General features: G+C 42.7%; 1 protein-coding gene across 1 annotated transcript in view; it reads right to left on the reverse strand.

Moving 5' to 3' along the window:
* The window catches only part of DNAH11 (dynein axonemal heavy chain 11), a 354,965-nt gene that overhangs the window by 7,124 nt on the left and 322,987 nt on the right, over positions 1-24,854 (reverse strand). The window contains exons 74-78 of the mRNA XM_018047336.1: positions 21,931-22,158; positions 16,280-16,471; positions 12,584-12,703; positions 4,400-4,642; positions 8-190 (exon numbers count right to left, since the gene is read on the reverse strand). Of these exons, the coding sequence (XP_017902825.1) occupies positions 8-190; positions 4,400-4,642; positions 12,584-12,703; positions 16,280-16,471; positions 21,931-22,158 (966 nt within the window). The remainder of the gene's footprint in view (positions 1-7; positions 191-4,399; positions 4,643-12,583; positions 12,704-16,279; positions 16,472-21,930; positions 22,159-24,854) is intronic.

Consider the following 24,854-nt stretch of genomic DNA (forward strand, 5'->3'; position numbering starts at 1 on the left):
AACTTACCTTCAATCCAAGCTCTAATTGTTGAAGTGACACACGGATTTCCCGAAGGAGAATGTTCATCCTCTCACATTCTTGGAGGCAAACAAGGGCATAGGGGCTTCTGTTTGGGTTTTTCTGCATTATCTCTGTCATGTTGAACTCTTCTGGAAGTTTCTCCAAAATATCATCCAAGACATTCTTAACCTTAAATTGTTAACAAACACAAAGATTTAGCTCCTTTCCGTTTCATTTTCGATCATGATGATGGTATATCTTCTTTTTACGTCTAAGAATATATACTACAACTCCCAGAGATGCTTGCTAATGAGTTTAAAAGATGACTACTAACTCCCAGGAGGTGGGCAGAAGGGCACTGCCAATGAAACCACATACAACCCTCTGTGTCCTTGTCTTCTGAAGTAAAATACTGACTCAAGAGCTAATGTAATGGTTGGGAAACGTGAACAAATAATAGCTGTTGGACTGGGGAACTGGTAACAGTTTATTAATCTGCCACATGGCGGAATCACTGAATTCACAGTTCCCTGAAAGATATGGATAAAGGCCTGACATATATTCCTAAGTTGTTTTTATAGGAGGCAGACGCCCCCTCCAGAAGACAGCTACTGACATCAAAAACACAGACCCCAGACTGGGTGAAACCAGAAGGTTGATGATGCTTGAAACTCTACCTTGATGCCAACCGATCCAAGAACTGTCCACGAGCTGATTGTGGCCTGCTCTGTGAACACTGTAAGACTCCCCTACCCATCCAGGAGGGACACACAGACTTGAGGGCATTACCCTGCTGCGGCCCCTTTGCCTGGCAAAGCAGTAAAAGCTGCTCCTTTCTACATCGCCCCAACCCCTGTCTCTGCATTTCTATTCAGCACCATCACCAACCCCCTCAGCTCGCTCTCACACAGTGCAGCCCCCTCCCGTCTTGAGCTCCCACAGTAGAGTCAGGGAGGTGTTACTATTTGTAGTTTACTTACTGTTAGCATTTAGGGAACAAAAGAAGTCTTACAACTACATTTCATTAGTTTATAAAGACATGATCAGAACATGGAGAACCTCAATATTTGAGTAGTCCATTTTTGCAATCTGCTAATTAAAAACAAATTATTTGAAAAGTCGAATGAACCAAAGAGGCCACTTAAACTAATTTTGGTGACTCTGCTATGCTGCCCTTGTAGCTGACACATCCAACAATTTGGGAGGCAGTTTGGATCAGTATTTTCAACAAGAAGGAAGCCCCTATCTTCTAGAGCTGTTGCCCTAAAGAAATGAAGGATTTATTCACTTGGGGATGTGCATATGTACCTAGCACTCTGATGTGGATAGTGATTCTAACGATGCAGTTTTGCAGACCTGGGAAAACCAACAAACACCTGAAAATGATACAAGACTGGAATGTACTCCCTGTCCTCAAGCCTCAGGCAGCTTTTCCCTCTCCTGGATTTCTTAGATTACGACCTGGGGCTCTGATGTGATGCTTGCAAACTGCTTTAGTGCCCTGGCAGATAATTCATCAGATCCTGAAATCTTGAGCTCATGTACAGCAGCAGCAGACAGTATGAAACAGTACAATTGAGAAGTTAGGTGAAAGAATGGCTTTGGGACTCAGCTAGAATCTGGTTTTCCTTCAGTGGCCTTTCAAGCTGTATGACCAGGGCGAGTCACCTAACTTTATCTCTGAAATAGAGATCCTGGAATCAGTACTACTCATGCTTCCCAGGTGGCTCAGATGGTAAAGAATCCACCAGCCAATGTAGGAGACACAGGTTTGATCCCTGGGTCAGGAAGATCCCCTGGAGAAGGAAATGGCAACCCGCTCCAGTATTCTTGCCTGGGAAATCCCATGGGCAGAGGAGCCTGGTGGGCTACAGTCCATGGGGTCGCAGAGAGTCGGACACGACAGCGACCGGGCGCACACACACATCAATACCACCCAGAGTTTCAGAGGAGCAAATGGCGTGTTTGTAAAGCACTCTCTATAGCACCTATTAGATAAACAAAACTGTACCTGGGAGATGGCTGCTGGTTTGCCTGTAGGAAATGCTGAGGTAGCTTTACCTTATTTGGTCTGCATTTTTTGATTTAATGATCAGCTTTCTTATTGGAAAGATTGAAGCCCTCTCAGAACTAGAGATGACCTCACATGCTCTCTGGTTCTGTTAACACTGTGTGTGCATGCTAAGTCACGAAAGTCACGTCCAACTCTTTGTGACCCAATGGACTATAGCCTGCCAAGCTCCTCTGACGATGGGAATTCTGCAGGCAAGAATACTGGAGTGGGTTGCCATGCCCTCCTCCAAAGGATCTTCCCATCCCAGGGATCAAACCACACCTCTTACACCTCCTGCATTGGCAGGCGGGTTCTTTACCACTGGGCCACCTGGGAAGTCCCTGTTAACATTATAGATGTTCCCAAATAGATGAATTTTCTCCATGCATCTCTTTTCAAAATATCTAAATCATAAAATGTCTCAGTGAACGGCCTTATTTCAAGAAATAACTGAAGAATTTCAAGAAATAATATGGCAAGTTCCTGGGACCTCTCTATAATTAGATCTGATTACTGTGTTCCCACAAACTGAATCCTTGATTGGTAATTTTGAAAGAAAAAAGGTTAATTTACTGGGGAAAAATTTAAAAAAATTCAGGTTTTTAATTAATGAGAAACAAGATTTTAAACGTAAAAAAATTACTTGATGTCCATTTCTCATCCCCATTATTCTATAGCAATAAATACCTTCAAAAGAATAATGCTAGCCTCCCAAGAAAAGGTGAAAAAAGACACTCATAAAATGACAGAGCCAAAAACATACTGTATGAAAGACAACCACACGGAGAAGAAATTTGCAATACATATTCTTAATGACACATATCTAGAATACAGAGTTCATATGAATCAGTAAGATAAAGATTGATAACCAAATTAGAGTTTGACACGCAAACGGAACAAGTACTTCGCACGGAGGTATATCCAATGGCCATAAACATACAGGAAAAATGCTCAATACTATTCCTTAACTGAGGGAATGCAAAGTTAAAACCACAATGAAATATTATTCTTTAGGAGACTCCCAAGGAGCAGGAACAACTGGGACTTATCATCCCCACTGCTGGGGGGAAGTACAATTACTTTGGAAAAAGGTTTGGGAGTATCTGCTAAAGCTGAACATTACTCCCTTGAGCCACCAGTTCTACCTCTGGGTATAAAGGAAGGAGTATGATGAGAAGATACCTTTGGGAGTCACCTTTGTCTCCTGACAAAAGACTATACAGGAGTGTTCATGGCTGCGACAGTCATAATAGCAAAATGCTAGGAGGCAATGGCAGCCCACTCCACTACTCTTGCCTGGAAACTCCCATGGACAGAGGAGCCTGGTGGGCTGCCGTCCATGGGGTCACTATGAGTCAGACACGACTGAGTGAGTTCACTTTCCCTTTTCACTTTCATGCACTGGAGAAGGAAATGGCAACCCACTCCAGTGTTCTTGCCTGGAGAATCCCAGGGACGGGGGAGCCTGGTGGGCCGCTGTCTATGGGGTCGCACAGAGTCGGACACGACTGAAGCGACTTAGCAGCAGCAGCAGAAAAACCCCAATACCCATTTGCCATGGAAGGAATAAATAAAGCATGATATATTTACATAGTAGAATACTGGGCTTCTTGTTGGCTCAGATGGTAAAGAATTCACCTGCAATGCAGGAGATGTGCGTTTGATACCTGGGTTGGGTAGATCTGGAGAAGGAAATGGAAACCCACTCCAGTATTCTTACTTGGGAAATCCCATGCACAGAGGAGCCTGGTGGGCTATGGTCCATGGGATTGCAAAGAGTAGGACGTGACTTTGTGAGTAAACCATCACCACCACCACAGTAGAATACTGAACAAAAATTAACCATTAGTCCATGCAATAACGTGGATGAATCTCACAAATATAATGTGCAGTGAAAGGAGTGGACATTAGTCAACTAGTACATCCTGAGCACATGTATTTGAAGTTTAAATGCTGGGAAAGCTAATCTGTGGTGACAGAGCTAAGGAGAGAGGGTACCTTTGGCCTGCTCCAGGGGATCTTCCCAACCCAGGGATCGAACCCAGGTCTCCCTCACTGCAGGTGGATTCTTTACTGTCTGAGCTACCAGGAAAGCCCAAGAACACTGGAGTGTGTCGCCTTTTCCTTCTCCAGGGGATCTTCCTGACCTAGGAATCAAAAGTAGGGTCTCCTGCATTGCAGGCGGATTCTCTACCAGCTGAGCCACCAGGAAAGCATCCCGGAGTGCTGGAGGCAGTGGCTCTGTGTGTACACAGAGGGAAAATCCCTGAGCTGTGCACTCGGGGTTAGCGTGCATCGGTGTAGGTACGATGCCCCTCAACAGAAAAGCAGCAGCGACCCGCTACCTTGTCTTCTGTGCACTGTCCCAGCTCCTCGCTGCTCACTGCATTCCTGGGCTGCATCTCCAGCAAGGTTCTGAACAGCACGTTGGATGTGACCGTCAGAAATTCGATTTCCGCATTTGGGTGGAGGCCATACAGCACTGGGCTCTCTGGAGGAAGCATCTCTTCTATGTACTGGTGGTAGCCTGAGTAATCCAGGCTGGGTGGAGCGGCAAATCCTGGCGCCAGCATCAGCTCATCATCAATCTTCAAGCCCAAAGGAAAAGTCAGTTATTCCAAATTGAAGTGGACATTAGTCTTCCCTTCCTAAACGCCTAGGGAACACTCTGGTAGACGGTCCCAGCACAGTGCTAGCTAGAGGGCACACTTGCCACAACATCTCATGACCCTCTGGTAATCAGTCACTTTGCTCCGCGTATGGTACCTGGCTGACCTCTGTGGAGGAGTCCAAGGAACACACACGAACCTGTCCCTTAGAAGGGGTAACAAGATACGTGCACGCAACGGGAACAGATGTGCTGGGTCATCTGCTGAGTTCTGGTCACCCTGTGACATGTTTGCCGTCACTGATTCTCCCCATATATCCCCAATTTGCAGAGAGAAAATCGAGATTGAGTAACCTGCCCAGGCATTTGTTTGATGTTAATCTTAATTCTGAACTCATTTTAGTATGACTTCATAGTACTTTCCACAATACTATAAATTATTTTATGTATTATACATGTGGATTTTTTAAGCATGCATGATTATATATGCATATCTGAAAAACTGTGTATGAGTGTGTGTAATGAACATGTTATAGAGGAGTATGCACTATGATTCAAATGAATGAGACTTCCCCATGACTCTGAGCTTCTCAGGGCCGTCTGTAGCTCATCTCAGGATCTGTAGACCTGAGGCACATATTGGTGCCCTATCTATAGTTGCCTAGTAAGAGGCTGGAGTCATCAGGCATTAATCATGCCCACCCCTTCATTCAGGCTGGGACAAGGGTATGTTTTACCTGGAAGAATGTTCTGTGTTCTCAACCAACGTGAGGTGAACAGCAATACCAGAACGTCTAAATGTTAGAATGCAGTGCCTCAAAATGTAAGCACAGCCGTGATGACCTAGATGGGTGGGATGAAGGGGGATGGGAAGGATGTCCAAGAGGGAGGGAGCATATGTACACACATAGCTGATTCACCTCATTGTACAGCAAAAACCAACCAACATTGTAAAGCAGCTACACCCCAATTTAAAAAAATTTAAAAAGGATTTATGGGTTTCCGTCTCTAACCAGCTATAAATAGAGTCAATCAAGCACTTATAGTTTTCTCATTAACTCAGTATATGCTCTGATATCTTTCCCTGATTGTTCTTTAGTTCCCAGGGGACCATGATACTTCTGTTTTAATTTTCCAAACCTCTCTTGCTGTAAATTCTGTCTAAATGCACTTAAATGTACAGGGGATACTAGTTTTTAAAGACCATCACCTAATGTAGTTATGCCTAGATCTAAAAAAATTTTATTATTATTGTTTTCTGAAAATGGGGTTTATCTCTGCAATTGTGTATTTTTATGTTTTCTGGTCTCATTATCGCCTAGAGACAAAGTGACTGTTCATTAATTGATTCCATCATTTGAACAGATTACCTGCTGCTGCTGCTGCTAAGTCGCTTCAGTCGTGTCCGACTCTACGCAACCCCAAATACGGCAGCCCACCAGGCTCCCCCATCCCTGGGGTTCTCCAGATTACCTAGTGTACCCCAATAAGCTGTGGAGGTACAAGAGATTCATACAATGTAGTTCTTAAGGAACTCACAGTCTAATGGAGACAAAATAAGTGTGATTTTCTTCACAGTCATATTGCCAGTGAGTAGCAGCATTTTGTCCCTGCCTTCTCAAGCCTGCAGCCCCACACTGACTGGGGAGCCCATATCCTTAGGGATGATGGGGCACAACTGCTTTCCTGAATTCCAAAGGCCTTTTAAAATATTAAAGTCAGCATTTTTTTTTATTTTATACCAAGAGAATTTTGAAATTATCCAGTATTTCATCTTGCCAGAAACAGACCTTGACTAAATAAATATGAAAAGGAGCATCGTGGACTGTCTCCATTAACTATATCCACTCATTTGGTTTGTTTTATTCACTTATTCAGATTTCCTACCATTTCATATTTATATATCAAAATAATCAACATTTAAATTTCACCCGATTCACCATGACTGAAACAAAATCGTGAAGCAGATTTAAACTCACCATTACTTGATAGATAATATGGGCATAAAATATGAATATGAAAACCAAATGTTAGACTAAATATATCCAAGCCAGAATTTATTCCCCACAAACAAGGACTTGGTTTTCCCTACTAGTGTCCACTAGTTACAAGAAATTTTAAGAGCAACAGCTAAATTATCTTTCAGTACAGCCAAGAATTAAACAGTTTCAAGGAGACAAAGTAACCAAACTGTAGAATCATTTGGAACTTTCAAAATGCCAGGGGACTGGACATGTGTGTGACTGCATATTCATATAATGTGGTTAGGAATGCAAATGATCTACGCTTTCTGGAAAGACTTAGGCAGTCTATTTACTAGTGTGTGAAGAGGGCCTTCTGTATACTGGACAAGGAGCAAAGCAAAGGAAAACAGCAAAATCAAAGGGAAGGACTGAGTTTATAGCCAGATAGAACTGGTTCAGTTCCCATCTTTGAGTGATTTGGTGGCCTTAAAAAAATGACTGTTTATCTGAGTTTCAATCTTATCAGTAAGGTAGGGTTCATAACATCAACCTAATGATTGTGGCTATGAGAATTTAATGACAAGTATACAAATAGCTGGGCTTCCCAGGTGGTGCTAATGGTAAAGAACCTGCCTGCCTGTGCAGGAGACAGAGAGGGAGGCAGGCTCCATCCCCGGGTCAGGAAGACCCCCTGGAGAAGGGCATGGCAGTCCACTCCAGTATTCTTCCCTGGAGAATCCCATGGACAGAGGAGCCTGGCAGGCTGCAGTCCATGGGGTCACAGAGTTAAACATGACTGAAGCAACTTTGTACACAGGCACACAATTGCTAGGCACATAGCAGCCTTTCACAAATGTTAGTTTTGGTTTTTCCTGCACCCTAGAAAGAGTCATGATTATCTCAAGTAGACACTAATTTTCTAGAAGGAAAAACAAAACCTGAGAATGTCCTACTGTAATTCCCTACTGTGATGTCAAACGAGTACAGCATAAGCGAGGCTTACTTCACACAGGCACTTGTATTCTCCTTCAATAAAACTGTGAAGGTGTGAACATACTCAAGGAGCGCTAGGAATCCTGATTCTGCATCTAAGCCTTCTCCCATCCCATGGAAGGGCTTTTATGAAAAGCTGCTTCTCCCTGATGAGACTCTAACTCTGCCCAGTGGCCACCTGCCTTGCCTATGGGGGGAAGTTGTTTGATAAGGTTATTGTTATATTTCAAAGAATCAGTTGTTCTAAATTAACGTGTCTCCAAAGAAGACACGCAAATGGCCAATAAGCACAGGAAAAGATGCTCAACATCATTAGTCTTCAGGGAAATGCAAAACAGAACCAGAGGGTTATACCGCTTCACACACACTGTAAGGATGCGGAGAGAACGGACCTCTCATATAGTGCCAGTAGGAATATAAAATGATGCAGCCACTTTGGGAAACTGTTGGTTCCTCAAAATAGTAAACAAAGTTACCATGTGATCCAGTAATTTCATTTCTATGTATATACCCCAAAGAAGTGGAAATGTATGTCCATGCAAACACTTACACATGAATATTTATTCCACCATTATTCATGATAGCCCCAAGGCCAGAAACAACCCAAATGTTCATCGACTGATGAACAGATACATAAAATAGGAGTGTATTGATACACTGGAATATTATTTGGCCACTAAAAGGAATAAAGTACAGATATATGCTATAACATGAATGAACCTTGAAAACATTATGCTAAGTGAAAGAAGTCAGACACAAAAGACCAGATATTGTCTGATTCCACTTACATGAAATGTCCAGAACAGGCAAATCTCGAGACAGAAAGATTAGCAATTGCCTGGGGCTGGGGAGTGCAGGATATTGAGGACAGGATGGTGCGTGACTACTAATGAGTCCAGAGTACCTTCTGGGGTGACAGAGATGTTCTAAAATAGATTGCGGCAATGGCTGCATAACTGAGCGCACACAAAAAACCTTTGGATTGTCCAACTGGTAAATTTTATGGGATGTGAATTATATCTCAATAAAGTATTTTAAGAGAATCAATGGGACTGTGCTCAGGGAGAATGAGCCTCCACATTATGCAAAATCATCAAGAATTCCAGTCATCTCTGCAGAAATCAGCGCAGGGCACGCTGTCAGGTAGAATCGTTAGGAACTGGGAAAGCCAGGATCCTGCCATTCTGTTGAGTCTGTTTGATTGTCATCCTTTTCACCTTCTCCTTCCTGGTAATTAATGAAAGGCTCACCTCCTCCACTGCCTCTCCGAGGAGCCGTTTAGGACAAGAAGCTCCCAATTCACTGTGAGTCTAAATGAGTGGATATGCTTGTGGACTTTCGAGTAGAAAGAACAACAACAAAATGGCCTGGCGCCAAAGTCTGGGAGGGAAATTGCTCAAGGTTGAGTCATGTTTTCTGCTTTAGGGTCCATCAGTGATTTTCGAGACAATACTCTCATCTCACAAATGAATACACTGAGGCACAGGATGGGCTGGCACAAAGCTGGACAGTAAGTTAGTGGCAGAACCAGGACTAGGGTTCGGGTCTCCAGGACTGCCCAGGGTTATTCCCCTAGTAGCCACCCTGTGCCGCCCGGCATGCACAGCACAGATGGAGGTCCGTCTGTGGCGTGAGCCCGTGACCGCTGACGGCAGCACGCCAGCCAGGGGCTGCAGAGAATCTGGAGCCTGACTACGAATTCAAATCCTGATTTAGCTACTTGTGCAACTGTTTGAGCGCTCTGAATCTGGGTTTCCTCTGTGATGACTGGGATGATAATATCGGCTTTGCAGGACCGTAGTGAGAAGAGACAGTACACACGAACTGTGTAACTAACACAGGCCTTTGGCACAGAGCGGGGCTTGATGAAATTTAACAAATGGTGTCCGTGGTTATAGCTGCTGATTATATAAAGTACAGTCAAGTGCAAAATATACACTATGAAAATTTATACTCGGTAATAGTAAAAATGTCTCCCATTTATTAGGCATTTTCTTCTAATAGTCTTGAAGCCTGAGAGTGAAGCCATGAGCTGGGCCATTCTTGTTCCACAGATGATGAAACAGAGGCTCAGGTTCAGAGATATAGCCACAACTGCACAGCAGACACAAGAAAGAACTGAATCTGAACCCGAGCTTTGTTTTACTTCAAAGCCCAACTTCATGACTGTTATTATATGACAACTTTCAGGTGACCTGATACCTTATTTTCCAAAAGTAATTTACTCCTTGTTTAGCATTGCCAAGTACGCACCTCACATAAGAGAATCATATTAATTCTAATTCCCTAACTTTGGCCAGGAACCTTCTTTTTTGTTTTTTTAAGCCAGGAACCTTCTGAAGCACATGCCATCAGGGAACCCTCTCTAAATGTCACCTCATTTACCCAACAAGAAACTCATCCATCTTCCCTAACAGGACAAAGTCACTGAAAACATTCTGAGTGGTGGAACTTGAAACCTCAGACCACCCATGGGTAACTTTTCGATCAGGTGTCTGTGCAACCAAAGATACTAATCGCCAAAGTTAACCAATGTGAGAAGTGGCAAAAAGACATCCTGCGGACGCAGCAGTGCCAGCTTGAGTCTCTCATGATGTAAACAGCGTGAGCGGGAAACATCCGCACGAGAACAAAATCACTGGGATTTTGCAGCTTCTGCCACCAAACCAGTCAGAGCTTTCCCTTCCTCTGGTGAGTAGAAAAGGCAGCGCTGTCTGGTGAGCAGGGAAGATGGCCAACAAGCATGTCCATCCTGAAAACCTCACCAGATTGGCCGGGAAGGGCGGCTACCTGTATTTCTAAAGGGCTAACACCCACACCAGTGATGCCCCTCGGGTTGTACCCTTGACATTTCTTTTCCAGTTGTGTGAATGGGAGTTCAGCCTTGTGCAGGTTCATGGAACACCTCAGCTGGCAACAGTGATCACTCCTCATCCTCAGGCCAGGACCAGAGAGCTTCTCGCTCTGCCCCCTGACCTCCACTATCATTCGGAGGTGGCAGGCCTGACCCTGTTTATCTTTCCCATCTCCATGGTAACCTGCTCTCAGACCTCCTCTGAGGAACGACTTCCGATTCTGCTGAATTGAAAGTGTCTTTCTGACCTGTGAAACCCAGTTCATTAGAACTAAGGAAAGACCAGGAGATTCACAATCAAAAGAAACAAGTCATGGTCACATGGCAGGAAAGTATGTTTTTCCCTGCCCCATCCCCAAATCGTTCCACATAATTAAAAGCAGCAAAACAAAACAAAACAAAAAAAAACCACACACACACAAAAACAATCTGTCCTTAGTTTCCTATATGAGACTACAGTACACCATGTTTTCTTAACACATGATCATATTTCTTCTTAGAATGGACTTTTGAGGAAGGTGTCATGCTTTTAGGAGATGAAGTTCTCAAGAAATTATAAATAGGAGGCTGCTCAAACTATTTTATAAAACACACGGCACTGCTTTACACGCAGCTGGTGTCTTGCCCAAGCGCGACTAGAAAGGGCATGGTGGAGGGTGTCTTGGCGTTTCTAAGAAATAACCAGGCAATGGCCGTGAGCCTGCTGCCACTTCCAGCTACTCCAGTATGGAACACAAGAACTGAATACTTTCTCCAGGAAACCTAGCCCTAGGCACAAACCATGTGGGTACCTGGTCTACAGAGACAAAGGGCCGGTAAGATAAGAAACGGGAAAAAAGGGTACCCGGTTTCTTTATATTCTAGAACAGGGGGCTCTGCCCCTTCCCCACAGAAGGAAGAACTGTCCTTTTAAATCACTGCAGTTTTATTGAGCACATATTTAGTTAGGACATAGTGATCAAAATTTAGACTACTCCATGGCTTCAACTGATGTTGAAGCTGAAACTCCAATACTTTGGCCACCTGATGCGAAGAGCTGACTCATTCAAAAAGATCCTGATGCTGGGAAAGATTGAGGGCAGGAGGAGAAGGGGACGACAGAGGATGAGATGGCTGGATGGCATCACCGACTCGATGGACATGGGTTTGGGTGGACTCCAGGAGTTGGTGATGGACAGGGAGGCCTGGCGTGCTGCAATTCATGGGGTCGCAAAGAGTTGGACACAACTGAACTGAACTGATGGCTTTTGCAACAGAGAATTAACTATAGATTTCACTTACATCAGAGTCCCTGAATTGAAATCAATACATCTGCCTAGAAATAGATATCTATGGCTGGAGCCCCTGCCTGTGATAACTGAGTGGCCTGGGACAAATCACCATGCCCCTGCCACCGTCTCTAAAACAGGGTGGCAATATCAGTTCTGCTTAACTTACAGAGTTATTTCAGAAACGCAGTGAGGCTGTGCATGTAACAGTGCTTCCTATGGGCAGAGAAACCACCTGGGTGTGTAAGTGTGTGTGTGTGCGGCGGGGGAGGAGGGATCTTGTTAAAACCGATCCTCATCTTACGCGTCTGAGATGGGGCCCAAGACCCTGCATTTCTAGCAAATTTCCAGACTCCCAGGAAGGTGGGCCAGAGTATATTCACAAAAGGCCAAGAATCTTCAGTAACATTCAAGGAATATTAACATGGTGACATCAGTTTTAAAAATTTAAAAATTCTTAGAGAAATATCATATCATGTCCCTTATACATGGCATCTAAAACTCACAGCCTTAGAGAACGAACTTATGGTTGCCAGGGGGAAGGATGGGGAGAAGGGATAGGGAGTTTGGGATGGATATGTACACATTGCTAAATTTAAAATGGATAACCAACAAAGACCTACTGTATAGCACAGGGAACTCTGCCCATTGTTATGGAACAACCTAACTAGGAAAAAGAATTTGCGAAAGAATAGACACATGTACATGTATAACTGAATTACTTGGCTGTACACCGGAAACGAACACAACATTGTTATTCAACTATTATCCAATATGAAATAAAAAGGCGAAAAAAATTCAATTTTTTTCTCCAAGAAATGATTTTTTAAAAAATGTCTTACCAGAGAGGGATTCATGAATTCTTCTAAATACACACAGCACAGTTTGCGGTCCCAGTCATCTGTGATGTGGCCCCCATACATGATCTCTCCAAAGAGGTAGCGGAGGTCTTCCCACGGGACCTGGTGGGGATCAGGAAACGTTCACTCCCGGCTCCAGGGCAAAGGCCTCAGCCAACCGACAGCAAATCCTCCAGTCCCCACCAACAGAAGCATTTAAAAGAGGCCCAACAATTAGAATTGAACTGGCTGAGAATTATTTTCAGTGTGTGCTAATACATTCAGTAAAAATTCACTAACACTGAGCTTTTTTCTTAATTTTTTTTTTTTTTTTGTGACCACACTACGTGGCATGCAGGATCTTCATTCCCCAACCAGGAACTGAACCTGCGCCCCCGGCAGTGAAAGTGCAAATTTTAACTACTGCCAGGGACATCCCAACACTGAGCTTTTAATGAAGACTTTAAAGCACACTTGAGTCATTCCCAGAATATGTTTATACACCCAAAACCTCATCTAAAAACCAGGAGAAGGCCTATGTTGGTTGATATGGCTTTTGAGGGACGACCTACTTTTACAGTCTGATCTGTATCAGGTTTTTATGATCTGATTCAGGAAAAGAAAGAAAAACTACAGTTTGAATTTGGGGTATACTGAGAATTCCATCACCTTCCAGAAATCTAGGCAAACCAATTGAGTTTGTCACCGACTGATCTGAGGGCTCGGCTTATGGCATGGCTGGCCTCCAGGACTATCCTAAGGGCTGTAGCTAATGTTTTAGTGCAGAAATCACAGCATCTCCTCTTCACTGGGCTTCACAGGGTGTGAAGCACCTTCTTTGCTACCCTTTAGCTTCCTCTGGGTTTGCAAAACATGCCAGCTTGTGATGAAGCCTTTCTAGACAGAAACCTTTATATCCTCGGGGGCAGTGTATTGCTTCCCAGCAGTTCAAGTAAAAACTTAATTATAGCCTTCGAATTGTTGCATGATGTGATAGAAGAAGTGAAATTGCCTCAACTATTCCAATGCACTTGCTACAGGTTTATTAGAATTTGAATAAATGAACCTCAAATATGTCTCTCTTTTAAGTCACCGTGATGTGAATGAAAAAGAAAAGTGGCTACAAGGCACCATACTCCCTCCACCATGCCATGGGCTACTTCCAGAGAGCAGAAAGGGATGGGAAATAAGAGATTTCTTAACTTGATTTCTGTGATCACATTTAATTAATGCCTTCTATATATTATGATTTGATACATGGCCCCCTCAAGATTTTTAATCAGCTACAGATCTGTTCTTAATAATTGATTTTCTTCCCCCAAATCTTGATTTTTGTTTTCTAAATATACATTTTTCTGGCATCCTTCCCTTGGCATGGTGATACACCCTGAAAAAAAAACTTCTTGTTATTCAATAGAGGGCCTCTTGAGCAGGTTAGAATGGGAGAAAGGTACTGCTACAGAGTAACAATTTTTCTTTCTACATCCCTGAGGCTTTTTAAAACCAAAGTCAGAAGTTACATAGCTGGATCTCCAACCTTAAATGCAATCAAGTGATATTTTTAATTAAAGTCTTCCAATCTTGACATTCAAGAATTTCTCTATGGTGAGACTTGTAAAATGTATATGGAAGAACATCAGAGTTCTTATAAGAGTTAAACCATGGCGGGGCGGGGAGGGGGGCCTTCCCTGGAGGCCCAGTGGTAAAGAATCTGCTGCCGATGCAGGAGACATGGATCCCTGATTCAAGAAGATCCCACGTGTTGCAGAGCAACTAAGCCTGCGCGCCACAGCCACTGAGCCTGTGCTCCAGAGCCCGGGAGCTGCAACTCCTGAGCCCGTGTGCGGCGACTCCTGAAGCCTCTGTGTCCTAAAGCTTGTGCCCCGCAACAAGAGAAGCCACCGCAATGAGAAGCCTGGACTTGGCAACTAGAGTAGCCCCCGCTCTCTGCAACTAGAGGAAACCCTGCACAGCAACAAAGACCCAGAACAACCAAAACTAAATCAATTAATTAAAAAAATTTAAATGTTGGCATTCCCTAAGACTTAACCTTTAAATCTCTCCATCACACTCTGTACCCTTGGTGATCTCTTCTAACCACATAACTTGAAAGATCATCTATCAAATGCCTACTTCCAAGTTTATACAGATACCTTCTTGAAAAGGGCAGCATGTACAAGGAAACTATGTGGGCAAGTCAACTTAATTTCCAAACCCAAGTAACTTGCTTCATGGTATGTGGTGAATGACTTGAATGAAGACGTCTGAGAGACAAGACAAAGTGTTTAAAACCAGAAGCTGTTGATCCTGGGACCCCTGTGGGAGAAGGAGCAGGACAGAGCGGGAGTCAACCGCTCAACTGGTGCTGCCGAGCTTCAGGACGTGAGAGCTGGGAGGAACACGAGGCAGCTCCTCTCCTACCCCGCTTCGTTTCTACCTCGACTGTGCATAGGATGTGGCTGAAATACGGTAATATGCCTGGTCTTGGCCTCCTGGGACAGGAATGAAGGACTTAAATAAAAGTATTAAGTCGTCTATTTCATTTTCCACCCAGAATTATGACAATAATCATTTTTACCTGCAACATTTTAAACAAAACGTGCTAAGATCAACACAAAATGCTGTTTATTAAACTGGTCAAAGTATGCTCAAAGTGAACTTCAAAAATTTAAAAATTGATAGCGACCATCATATACCATACAGAAGCAATTTATCTTGAATACAACCTATTCAACGTGTTCCTTGACAGAACACACCCACATTACGCACAAAGCGTACATATTCTGAGAGTGGTCAAACCATCTTGAAAGCTTAAGAAAATTTTGACAACAAAAATGGTAACAATAGTTACCAAAAGAACAGTAACAACAAAATATTTATACATAGAAACATTGGTTTTAAAGGCCTTTTATAGAAAGTGTGACCTAAAGCCTAACGGCTGGTTGATTCAGACAAACATACCTCACTATTAGCAGATTGAAACTTAATGGAAAAAGTTCCCCTTATGAGGACTAAGCCAGAAAATCCTTACAAACGGTTCATCATTTTTGAAGTCCAATCACCGAGTTTCAAGAGTTTACACAAATGTTCTTGATGAAGCGTTCCCATTCCCATCTGTAGAACACATTTTCGCTGCAGAATAAAATCATTCATCTACCTTTAACTTCAAATCAAGGGGAACATTACTGAGAAAGTCACAACAAGGTGGCATCCTCAATACATAATAATGACATATGCAGGAAATGCACCATTATTTATACATGTGACGCGCTGTAAATTGCTTCCATCATCAGAACTAATTGTAGTGATTATTAATGCAGTGTTATGAACTGTCAGAATTGCTGTACGTAATTACATTTGTGCAAATGCTTCATTACCTGCCTAATGAATCTGGCATATATGCACATGTAAACCACTGTTTTTGTTAACATAATGAAGGACAATTTTTTTTTTTTTTTTTTTTTTTGGTACTAAGCTGCTGATGTAGAACTGGTTTGACCTATCTTCTCAAGTTCGAGCATCCACTGTTGTAAAACCTTTGATCCGGTTTATTTTCACACTGGGCAGAAGATGCATATATAGTGTCAGCTATTTCAATAATAGCTTCAAAAAGAGAAATTATGGTCCATTTTGACAGTGCCCAAAGACTGACAGCTTCAGCACACTCCCCACAGAGGTTATCCGACCATGGACACTTACGTTAGGGTTTGCCTCTAAGTAGTTGTAGAGGACGTTGGCGCAGATGGTGAGGTCCCCGGGGCTGAACGGGTAGCGGCGGCTCCAGCCCTGGGGGCCAAACCTCAGCCTCCCGGCAACACAGGCATGGAAGTAGCACAGAGAGAAGAGGATGCTTTTAAACTCCTGCTCCTTGGAGCACACTTCGAGTGTATCCTGGGAGGAAAGAAAAAAGGAGTGGTCATCTGCCTGTATGGGTTCCAAGGGCAAGGGTCTGAGGTTTCAATTATGTTGCAGAGGACTCTGAGAGAGACCTAGGACAGTGGTGACACGCAGCTTTAAGCTGGGAGAGCATAGGAGGAGACTGTTTGGCACTTGCTAGTCTGTTGATTTAAGAGGAATGGTTTTATTTTGCTTCAGTTATACCTTTGTTCCTCTAGAGAATGAGACCATTCATTCTGACCAGTGGTAATACTGCGTGACGTCGTTTTCCCCCGCAAAAATTTCCTTGTACAATCTGGATGACAAAAGGCCATCATCTTAATTTCATCAGTGTAACAGAATATAAGTGAATGCCAGCCCTTCATTCCTCCCAGTGCCGTGGTAATACAGATGATCTGAGCACACGGCCACTCATCGCAAAGTCATTTCCCACCCTCTCCTGAAGCCGGATGTGCCACATGGCAAGGTCTTTTCCAACAGAATCTGAGCAGAAGTGATGTCTGCAACTGTCATATCACTTCTTAAAAGGAAATTGCTTGCTCTGCTTGTCATTCTTCCCCCTTCCTGTGATCTAGAAATGACACTGATTGGATGACTTGGAAGCCATGAGTTAGGTATATAGTGGAGGCACCAACCAGCTTGGGTGTGTGGTTGATTTCTCAGACCAGAGATGCCACTTATGGTGCAACAGAAATTAAGTTGGACCATAAAGAAGGCTGAGCGCTGAAGAATTGATACTTTTGAACTGTGGTGTTGGAGAAGACTCTTGAGAATCCCCTGGACTGCAAGGAGATCAAATCAGCCAATCCTAATGGAAATCAGTCCTGAATATTCATTAGAAGGACTGATGCTGAAGCTCCAATACTTTAGCCACCTGATGCAAAGAGTCTACTCATTCGAAAAGACCCTGATGCTGGGAAAGATTGAAGGCAGGAGGAGAAAGGGACGACAGAGGACGAGATGGTTGGATGGCATCACTGACTCAATGGACATGAGACTGAACAAACTGTGGGAGATGGTGAAGGACAGGGAAGCCTGGCGTGTTACAGTCCATGGGGTCGGAAAGAGTCAGACACGACTGAGCGACTGAACAGCAACAAGAAATTATCTTCTTTGAGTCACTGTAATTCTGTACTGCCCCTTGACTAACACAGACTAATACAACTAATGTAACCACCACGACAACTGCTTTTCTTCCAATGAACTGGAAATAAAATTCATTGTTGGGATGATAGACTAGTATATCTAGGATGATAGCCCTGTATAGTAGATGTGTAAGATATTTTTTGAAAATGCAGAGGGAAACCTGGCATGCTACACTGATACGGTTCTGGCCCCCAAAGCCATACAGTTAAAAGGTGAAAAATAGTTGTCTGTGGCTTAAAGGTAGTACTGAGCCATTCTTAGTTCTGTGAGGCAAATGAGGAAAAGTTGAGGACTATCCCTTCAGCTGATGTTGGGCAGCAGAGGATGAGGAGGCCATATCAGCACCTTCTATCCTTTAAAATGGTCAGATTACACACAGTCTAGACATTTAAATGGATCAGACAATGTGGGCATCTACAAAATCTTTTTAGCCTGTTCTGGGTGGGAGTTCAGATCTGGCCTCCTAGGGCCTTTCAGTAAAAGTCTACACCCAGCCTAAATTTGTTCTCTTGGTCCAGGACTAGAAGAGTTTTTTAGTTCCTTTCCGTATTGCTTTCATCAGAATCCTGGGTTACCACCAAATACAGTTCTAGAATTGCCCAGGCCACAGACAGTACAGGCCCAACTAAATCACTAGGTCATTTCTAGGATATCTGTGGGACTTGAAAGTATATGACCATTACAAATAATTTTTCCACTATACATCAAGTAAAAGGCAAGCTTGTGAAAGGAGAGAAATCACATAATTGGAATTAATGTTGACAGTAAAGAATCTGCCTGCCAGTGAGGAGACATAGGAAATATGGGTTTGATCCCTGAGTTGGGAAGATCCTCTGGAGAAAGAAATGGCAACTCACTCCAATATTCTTGTCTGGGAAATCCCATGGACAGAGCACCCTGGCAGGCTACAGTCCATGGGGTTGCAAAGAGTTGGATATGACTGAGTGACTAACATTTTCAATGTTGAAGGATATAAAAATTCATTGCTTTTAAAAGTAAGAAATTTCTAGGAGACCAAATAGAAGTGACATGATTTTACTTAAGGAATATCTAACTACTCACCTAACTCCTCCATGAATTACATATAGTCCCCAGAAAACCCAAAGTACTATAGTCAGTACATTATTTCCATCTCTACTCCATATGGAGAAGGAAATGGCACCCTACTCCAGTACCCTTGCCTGGAAAATCCCATGGACGGAGAAGCCTGGTAGGCTACAGTCCATGGGGTCGCAAAGAGTCGGACACAACTGAGCGACTTCACTTTTCACTTATACTCCATATAGCCTAGTTTTAGCCTCAGTGCTAAAGAAAATCACAAGTCAATGCCCAATTCACTATGCTCTGATAACATAAATGATGTTAGGAGAAAATATGAATTGGGCTTAAGTACAAGTCTACCTAAGATTCCACATTCCAGGACAAGTGATCAAGTGTTCATATCAGGAAATACACAAATGACATTGTAAAGAGAGAACAGGCACTCACACATAAGTATGCACACGGATACCAATTTAATATGCACAATTACCAATTATTTGATTCTACTGCAAATCTTACAGAAAAATAAATTTACATTTTTACTTTAAAAATATGGTTATCTGCAGATGAAAGGAGCTCAAGCATTTATGACATCTCCAAGAGACAGTGCTATTGAGCCAGAAGAGGAGGAAGTAGGTGGCATCCTAAAGATATGGTTCTTTACATATATACATGTAAATAATCATCACTCGGTAATTATACTTACATATTCTAGAATGTTCAAGGTAGTAAAGGAGCAATACTAAATGAACTTTGTTCACTATGAGTACACATGTCAAGATTTGAGGATATATTCTGATTTGGGGAGAAAATTAAGAATACAGATTATATTTGATTTGAAAATCAAAGCATATAAAACATAACTATCCAAACAGAACAGTTAATGTGTTTAGATTCCTTGGGTGCTTTTCTCATCTAAGGACACCCAGGCAACAGGAGCCACTAGGACTCATTCAGCTCACCCAAAGGGGAACCTAGGTAGAAGGTGGTTAGCGTCCTCTGTCACAAGCTTTAGCAGATAGGATGACAGCCACAACATACACATCCAGGACGGTACACTTGGGAGAGGAGGTGTCTATGATGGACACCACTAACTGCCAGCCCTAAAGTGCCTTCATGCTGACTTTTAGCTGTCCAAGATAGATTTACTTTTCCCGCCTCTCTTGCAGCTAGGTAATGCAGTGTGAATAAGTCTGACCAATGAGTTGAAAGAAGTAGTGTGTACTAACTTGAAGAATGCATATTTACAAGAAAACAAACACATTCCCTTCATCATCTTCTCTGTCCCTTCTTTCATCCTACTTTCTGGAACACAGATATGGGAACTGCCTCTCTCACTGCCACCTGGGACCAAGGCAAGCCCATCCTAGAAACATGGAAAGCACACTGGGCTGATGGCAACTCTGTGGTGACACAGAGGCGCTCTGGATGACCTGGCTCCCGAATTCTCATGTGATACAAATACCTTTTATAACCTTGTTTAGGCCACTGTTGTTTTGTACTTCCTTCATAAATAGCCAGCCATAATTCTAACTGATAAGCAATGCTAGGAATCTATACACAGATAGCCAGGGAGCACTGACTGCTGCTGCTGCTGCTAAGTCGCTTCAGTCGTGTCCAACTCTGTGCGACCCCAGAGATGGCAGCCCACCAGGCTCCCCCGTCCCTCGGATTCTCCAGGCAAGAACGCTGGAGTGGGCTGCCATTTCCATCTCCACAGACTACTACCCTTTAAATATATAATCTGAACAAAAACTACATTTTTTCTAACATGACAACAATTCAGCATTTCATAAAAACCTCTTTAAAAATTTTTAGATATTCTTTAGAATATTTATTTGGGTGGTTTTGGGTAGATTTGATGCAAAGTTTATTTAGTGAATCACATTGATTATCTTTGCTTTCACTACTTATGCCTATATTTAGTCTTAATACTTCAGAGGAGCCTTTCCAGTAGATAAGAAATATTGTCCCTTAAAGTTCTTAAAAGTCTCTCCAATAAATGAAATCTTCAGTTAATATAAGTGGTTTTTCAAGGAGCAGTCAAAAGAACTGATACTTTCACAAACTAGAACATGCTGTTCTCACTGGAGAAGGAATTCAGGCACAGGCTCTGGGGACCTGAACATTCCTGTGGCTGGACGCAACAATGCACATTTCCCTGGGGAGAGGGTCTGTAGTTCTACCTGATTATCAGAGTGGTGCTTACCAAAAAAAAAGCTGAAGGGCAACTGGACTGCAGCCTGTATGTTCATGAAATGCTTACTTTTACAAACAAAGACAGCTGTTCTGGGGAGTTGGATAAATCCTATTTGAATATGTCAAACTACTCCTTTGTCTCTTACTTTGGGAAAAAGCTTAGGAATGTCATAAATGGCAGGAATTATGACATAAGTTAAGGGATAATAAGACACATGCCTGCCTTAGTTCACACAAAAGGATAAGTCAAATATGTAGCAGATTCAACAAGAGTTTCTGAGTGCCTTTTGTTTATACAGCTCATCATGTAAACAGGCTACAAACTACTCAATTATTGGATTAGGCAATTAACTGTATTCTTCAAAAACTATATTCTTAGGTGGCCAATTATTTCAATGCCTTTAAATGTTCATTTGGGTATTGGTCCAGAGGGTACTAGATAAAAAGTTAATAAGCATGTAGGCATATTTTCAGAGTGTAATACTGTTTCTAACAGGAGGCTGAATACTTATCACCAAATTATATGTGTTTTCTCTTTAGGGCTTATTCTACTTCTCCTAATAAGAATGTTTTTTACTGAGGATTTCCAAGAAATTAGAGGAAGGAATGGGAGCTCACAGAAATAGCAACAAGGAAACTGACGGACTTAATTATAGCAGAGACAGATGTGGTCATCTGAACAAAGAGACTAATGGTAATAGAATTATCATTAATTTATAAACGTATGAATTTGTTTTATTTTGAAAGGAGGTGAAAATGTAAATTTGAAGGCAATATGGATATAATCTAAAAATAAGGGCTTTAAATTTACTGATATCAAAATCATACCTAAGAATATTAAACATTATACCAAAACTCGCTACGTCATCGTCGTCATCATCCTTCTCAACAACATCAATAAGAGCAATGGCTTTTCCTCTTTCTGTGGTTAGAAATACTAGTCTGCCATGCTTGTTTTCAATACTCAAAAAGGCACATGACTGTTCATTCTCTTTATATATATGGCTGTGGTCTTAGGTCTCACAGTCTTGTGAGAAGACCCTGGCTTTGGGCTTGTGCTTTCTTACCTGATCAAAGTTGTAGAGAGCAGCATGCAAATTGGCCAGCATTCCTGTGGGGGGCTCGTTAGTGATCTTGATGGAATCTTCCAGGAGCCCCTGAGGGATGACGTGCTCGCTGGGTGTAGGTGCAGACTCAGCACTCATGACAACCCGGTAATCTTGGTGGCTTCCCCGGCTGAGTCTTTCAAGCAGTTTCTCCAAGGTTCTCAGCCACTTGGCTACCAAATGGACATTCTGCAAAAGAGCATGGTTTATGACTGCTGTGAAATACTCAAGTACGTTACTTAAATTACAAGATTACAACATTTTCCTTTACAGAAATGTCTTGAAAACACAGAGAACCATGATTTAAAGTTTCCTTTATTAACACGTTAGGGGGAAGAAAAGACCACAGCAGAATTGAGCACTGAACACATTAAGTGCTCCAAATCACTACAGGTTGTCTTTGTAAACCAAAATCTCCTTCCAACACACACACCCACTTTTAACACCCACCAATCACTTCTGAGATGAAGGTCTTGATACTTTGCTTTGTTACAGTTCAAACTCAATAACTGAGACTAATCTGGGTTAGTTTGACTAAGTATAAGAACTAAGGGCCAGAAATACACCTGATCAGCCACTTTATTGTTACTGATGGAAATCTCCTCCACTCCAACTCCTACTCATTGGTGTATGAACTCTAACACGGAAATGAGGGATGAAAGACCAGCTGAGAAAGCAAGCAATCACTCTTTGTTAAGATGCGTTGTGTGTTCCTAACATTATTTAACTTAAACCCCAGGGCTGTCAGAAATCGGGTAAGAAACAAATGTCACCACCATCACTCTTTGATTTTCAGTTTTACAATTTACAAATAGGCTCCTTCCATTCTAAACACTCACCATTTTGGCTTGGTTGTTGGTGCTGAGAGATGTATAAAGATATCTCACATAATCTCTGGCTTTGGAGAAGTCCTTGCTATAGTGACTGAAAACATCGTCCCCAGAATACATCATTATTTCCACAAAGAAACACATTTACAATTATAATAGCTAAAGAATTAGAATAATGGCAAACAGGGAAGGGAATGGAGGCATCTGTTTTGCAGGCAGCTCTGTTGCAGGAAGCAGCTCTCTGCAGGATACCCTCCTGTCTTGTCACATTAGCAAGGCTATATCGTAGCTAACCTTGACCTAGGTGCCCCCATGTTCTACTCATCTCTGGTCCTAGCACACCTCTCAGATCTTTTGGTCACACAATGCCGTACCTAACCTGTTGATTCTTCCCTTAGATCAAAGAAGCAGAAATGGAGAGTAAGTACTTAACAGATGACTAGATCTTTTCCCCGTCCTCCCATTTAGTAATCAGGTGAGCAGACTGTGTGAACAATAACATCTGAAGAACGATCACAAGGTGCTAACAAGCCTGCGTGCAGTGGTGGTGGTGGTTCAGTAGCTAAGTGGTGTCCAACTCTTGCGACCCCATGGGCTGCAGCCTGCCAGGCTCCTCTGTCCATGGGATTCTCCAGGCAAGAATACTGGACTGGGTTGCCATTTCCTTCTCCAGGGGATCTTCCTGACCCAGAAAGTGAACCCGGGTCTCCTGCATTGCAGGCAGATTCTTTACTGACTGAGCTTTGAGGGAAGCTTACAAAGGGGGATGGCAATAGATCTGACCCTCCTACCTCAATGATGAAATGAGATTACTTTTTCCTTTCCCTTTAAAACCTTTCATCGCTGAGCTGAACCTTTGGAGTTGGTTCTGGGAGCTGAGTCTGCCTTCTCCCCAGGTTGCCAGATTTCTGAATCTGGAAATCTTTCTGTTCCCACCAGCACTTGCCTTTCCAGTATTGGCTTTTGGAGCAGCAAGTGGCCAAATCGGAATTTGATAACAGGAACAGTAATGTAGATATCTTTATTCAAAATAGTCTTGTTGTAAAAATACCTACGCCAATCCAGTGGTTGACGTTATTAGGCTTTTCTCCCCTGGGAGAATACTGAACAATGAAAGGTGTTAAGGCCTGAATCATGTCCATTGAAGTCAATCTATTGAGTCCTAACCCTCAGTGAAAAAGCGAGAGAGTTCCGGAAAAAACATCTATTTCTGCTTTATTGACTATGCCAAAGCCTTTGACTGTGTGGATCACAATAAACTGTGGAAAATTCTGAAACAGATGGGAATACCAGACCACCTGACCTACCTCTTGAGAAATCTGTAAGGAGGTCAGGAAGCAACAGTTAGAACTGGAAATGGAACAACAGACTGGTTCCAAATAGGAAAAGGAGTACGTCAAGGCTATATACTGTCACCCTGCTTATTTAACTTCTATGCAGAGTACATCATGACAAACGCTGGGCTGGAAGAAGCACAAGCTGGGATCAAGATTGCCAGTAGAAATTTCAGTAACCTCAGATATGCAGATGACACCACCCTTATGGCAGAAAGTGAAGAGGAACTAAAAAGCCTCTTGATGAAAGTGAAAGTGGAGAGTGGAAAAGTTGGCTTAAAGCTCAACATTCAGAAAACGATGATCATGGCCTCTGGTCCCATCACTTCATGGCAAATAGATGGGGAAACAGTGGAAATAGTGGCTGACTTTATTTTCAGGGGCTCCAAAATCACTGCAGATGGTGATTGTAGCCATGAAATTAAAAGACGCTTACTCCTTGGAAGGAGAGTTATGACCAACCTAGACAGCATATTAAAAAGCAGAAACATTACTTTGTCAACAAAGGCCTGTCTAGTCAAGGCTATGGTTTTTCCAGTGGTCGTGTATGGATGTGAGAGCTGGACTGTGAAGAAGGCTGAGCACCGAAGAACTGATGCTTTTGAACTGTGGTGTTGGAGAAGACTCTTGAGAGCCCCTTCGACTGCAAGGAGATCCAACCAGTCCGTCCTAAAGGAGATCAAGTCCTGGGTGTTCATTGGAAGGATTGATGTTGAAGCTG

The sequence above is a fragment of the Capra hircus genome, chromosome 4 (genome assembly GCF_001704415.2).
Source record: "Capra hircus breed San Clemente chromosome 4, ASM170441v1, whole genome shotgun sequence".
NCBI lineage: Eukaryota > Metazoa > Chordata > Mammalia > Artiodactyla > Bovidae > Capra > Capra hircus.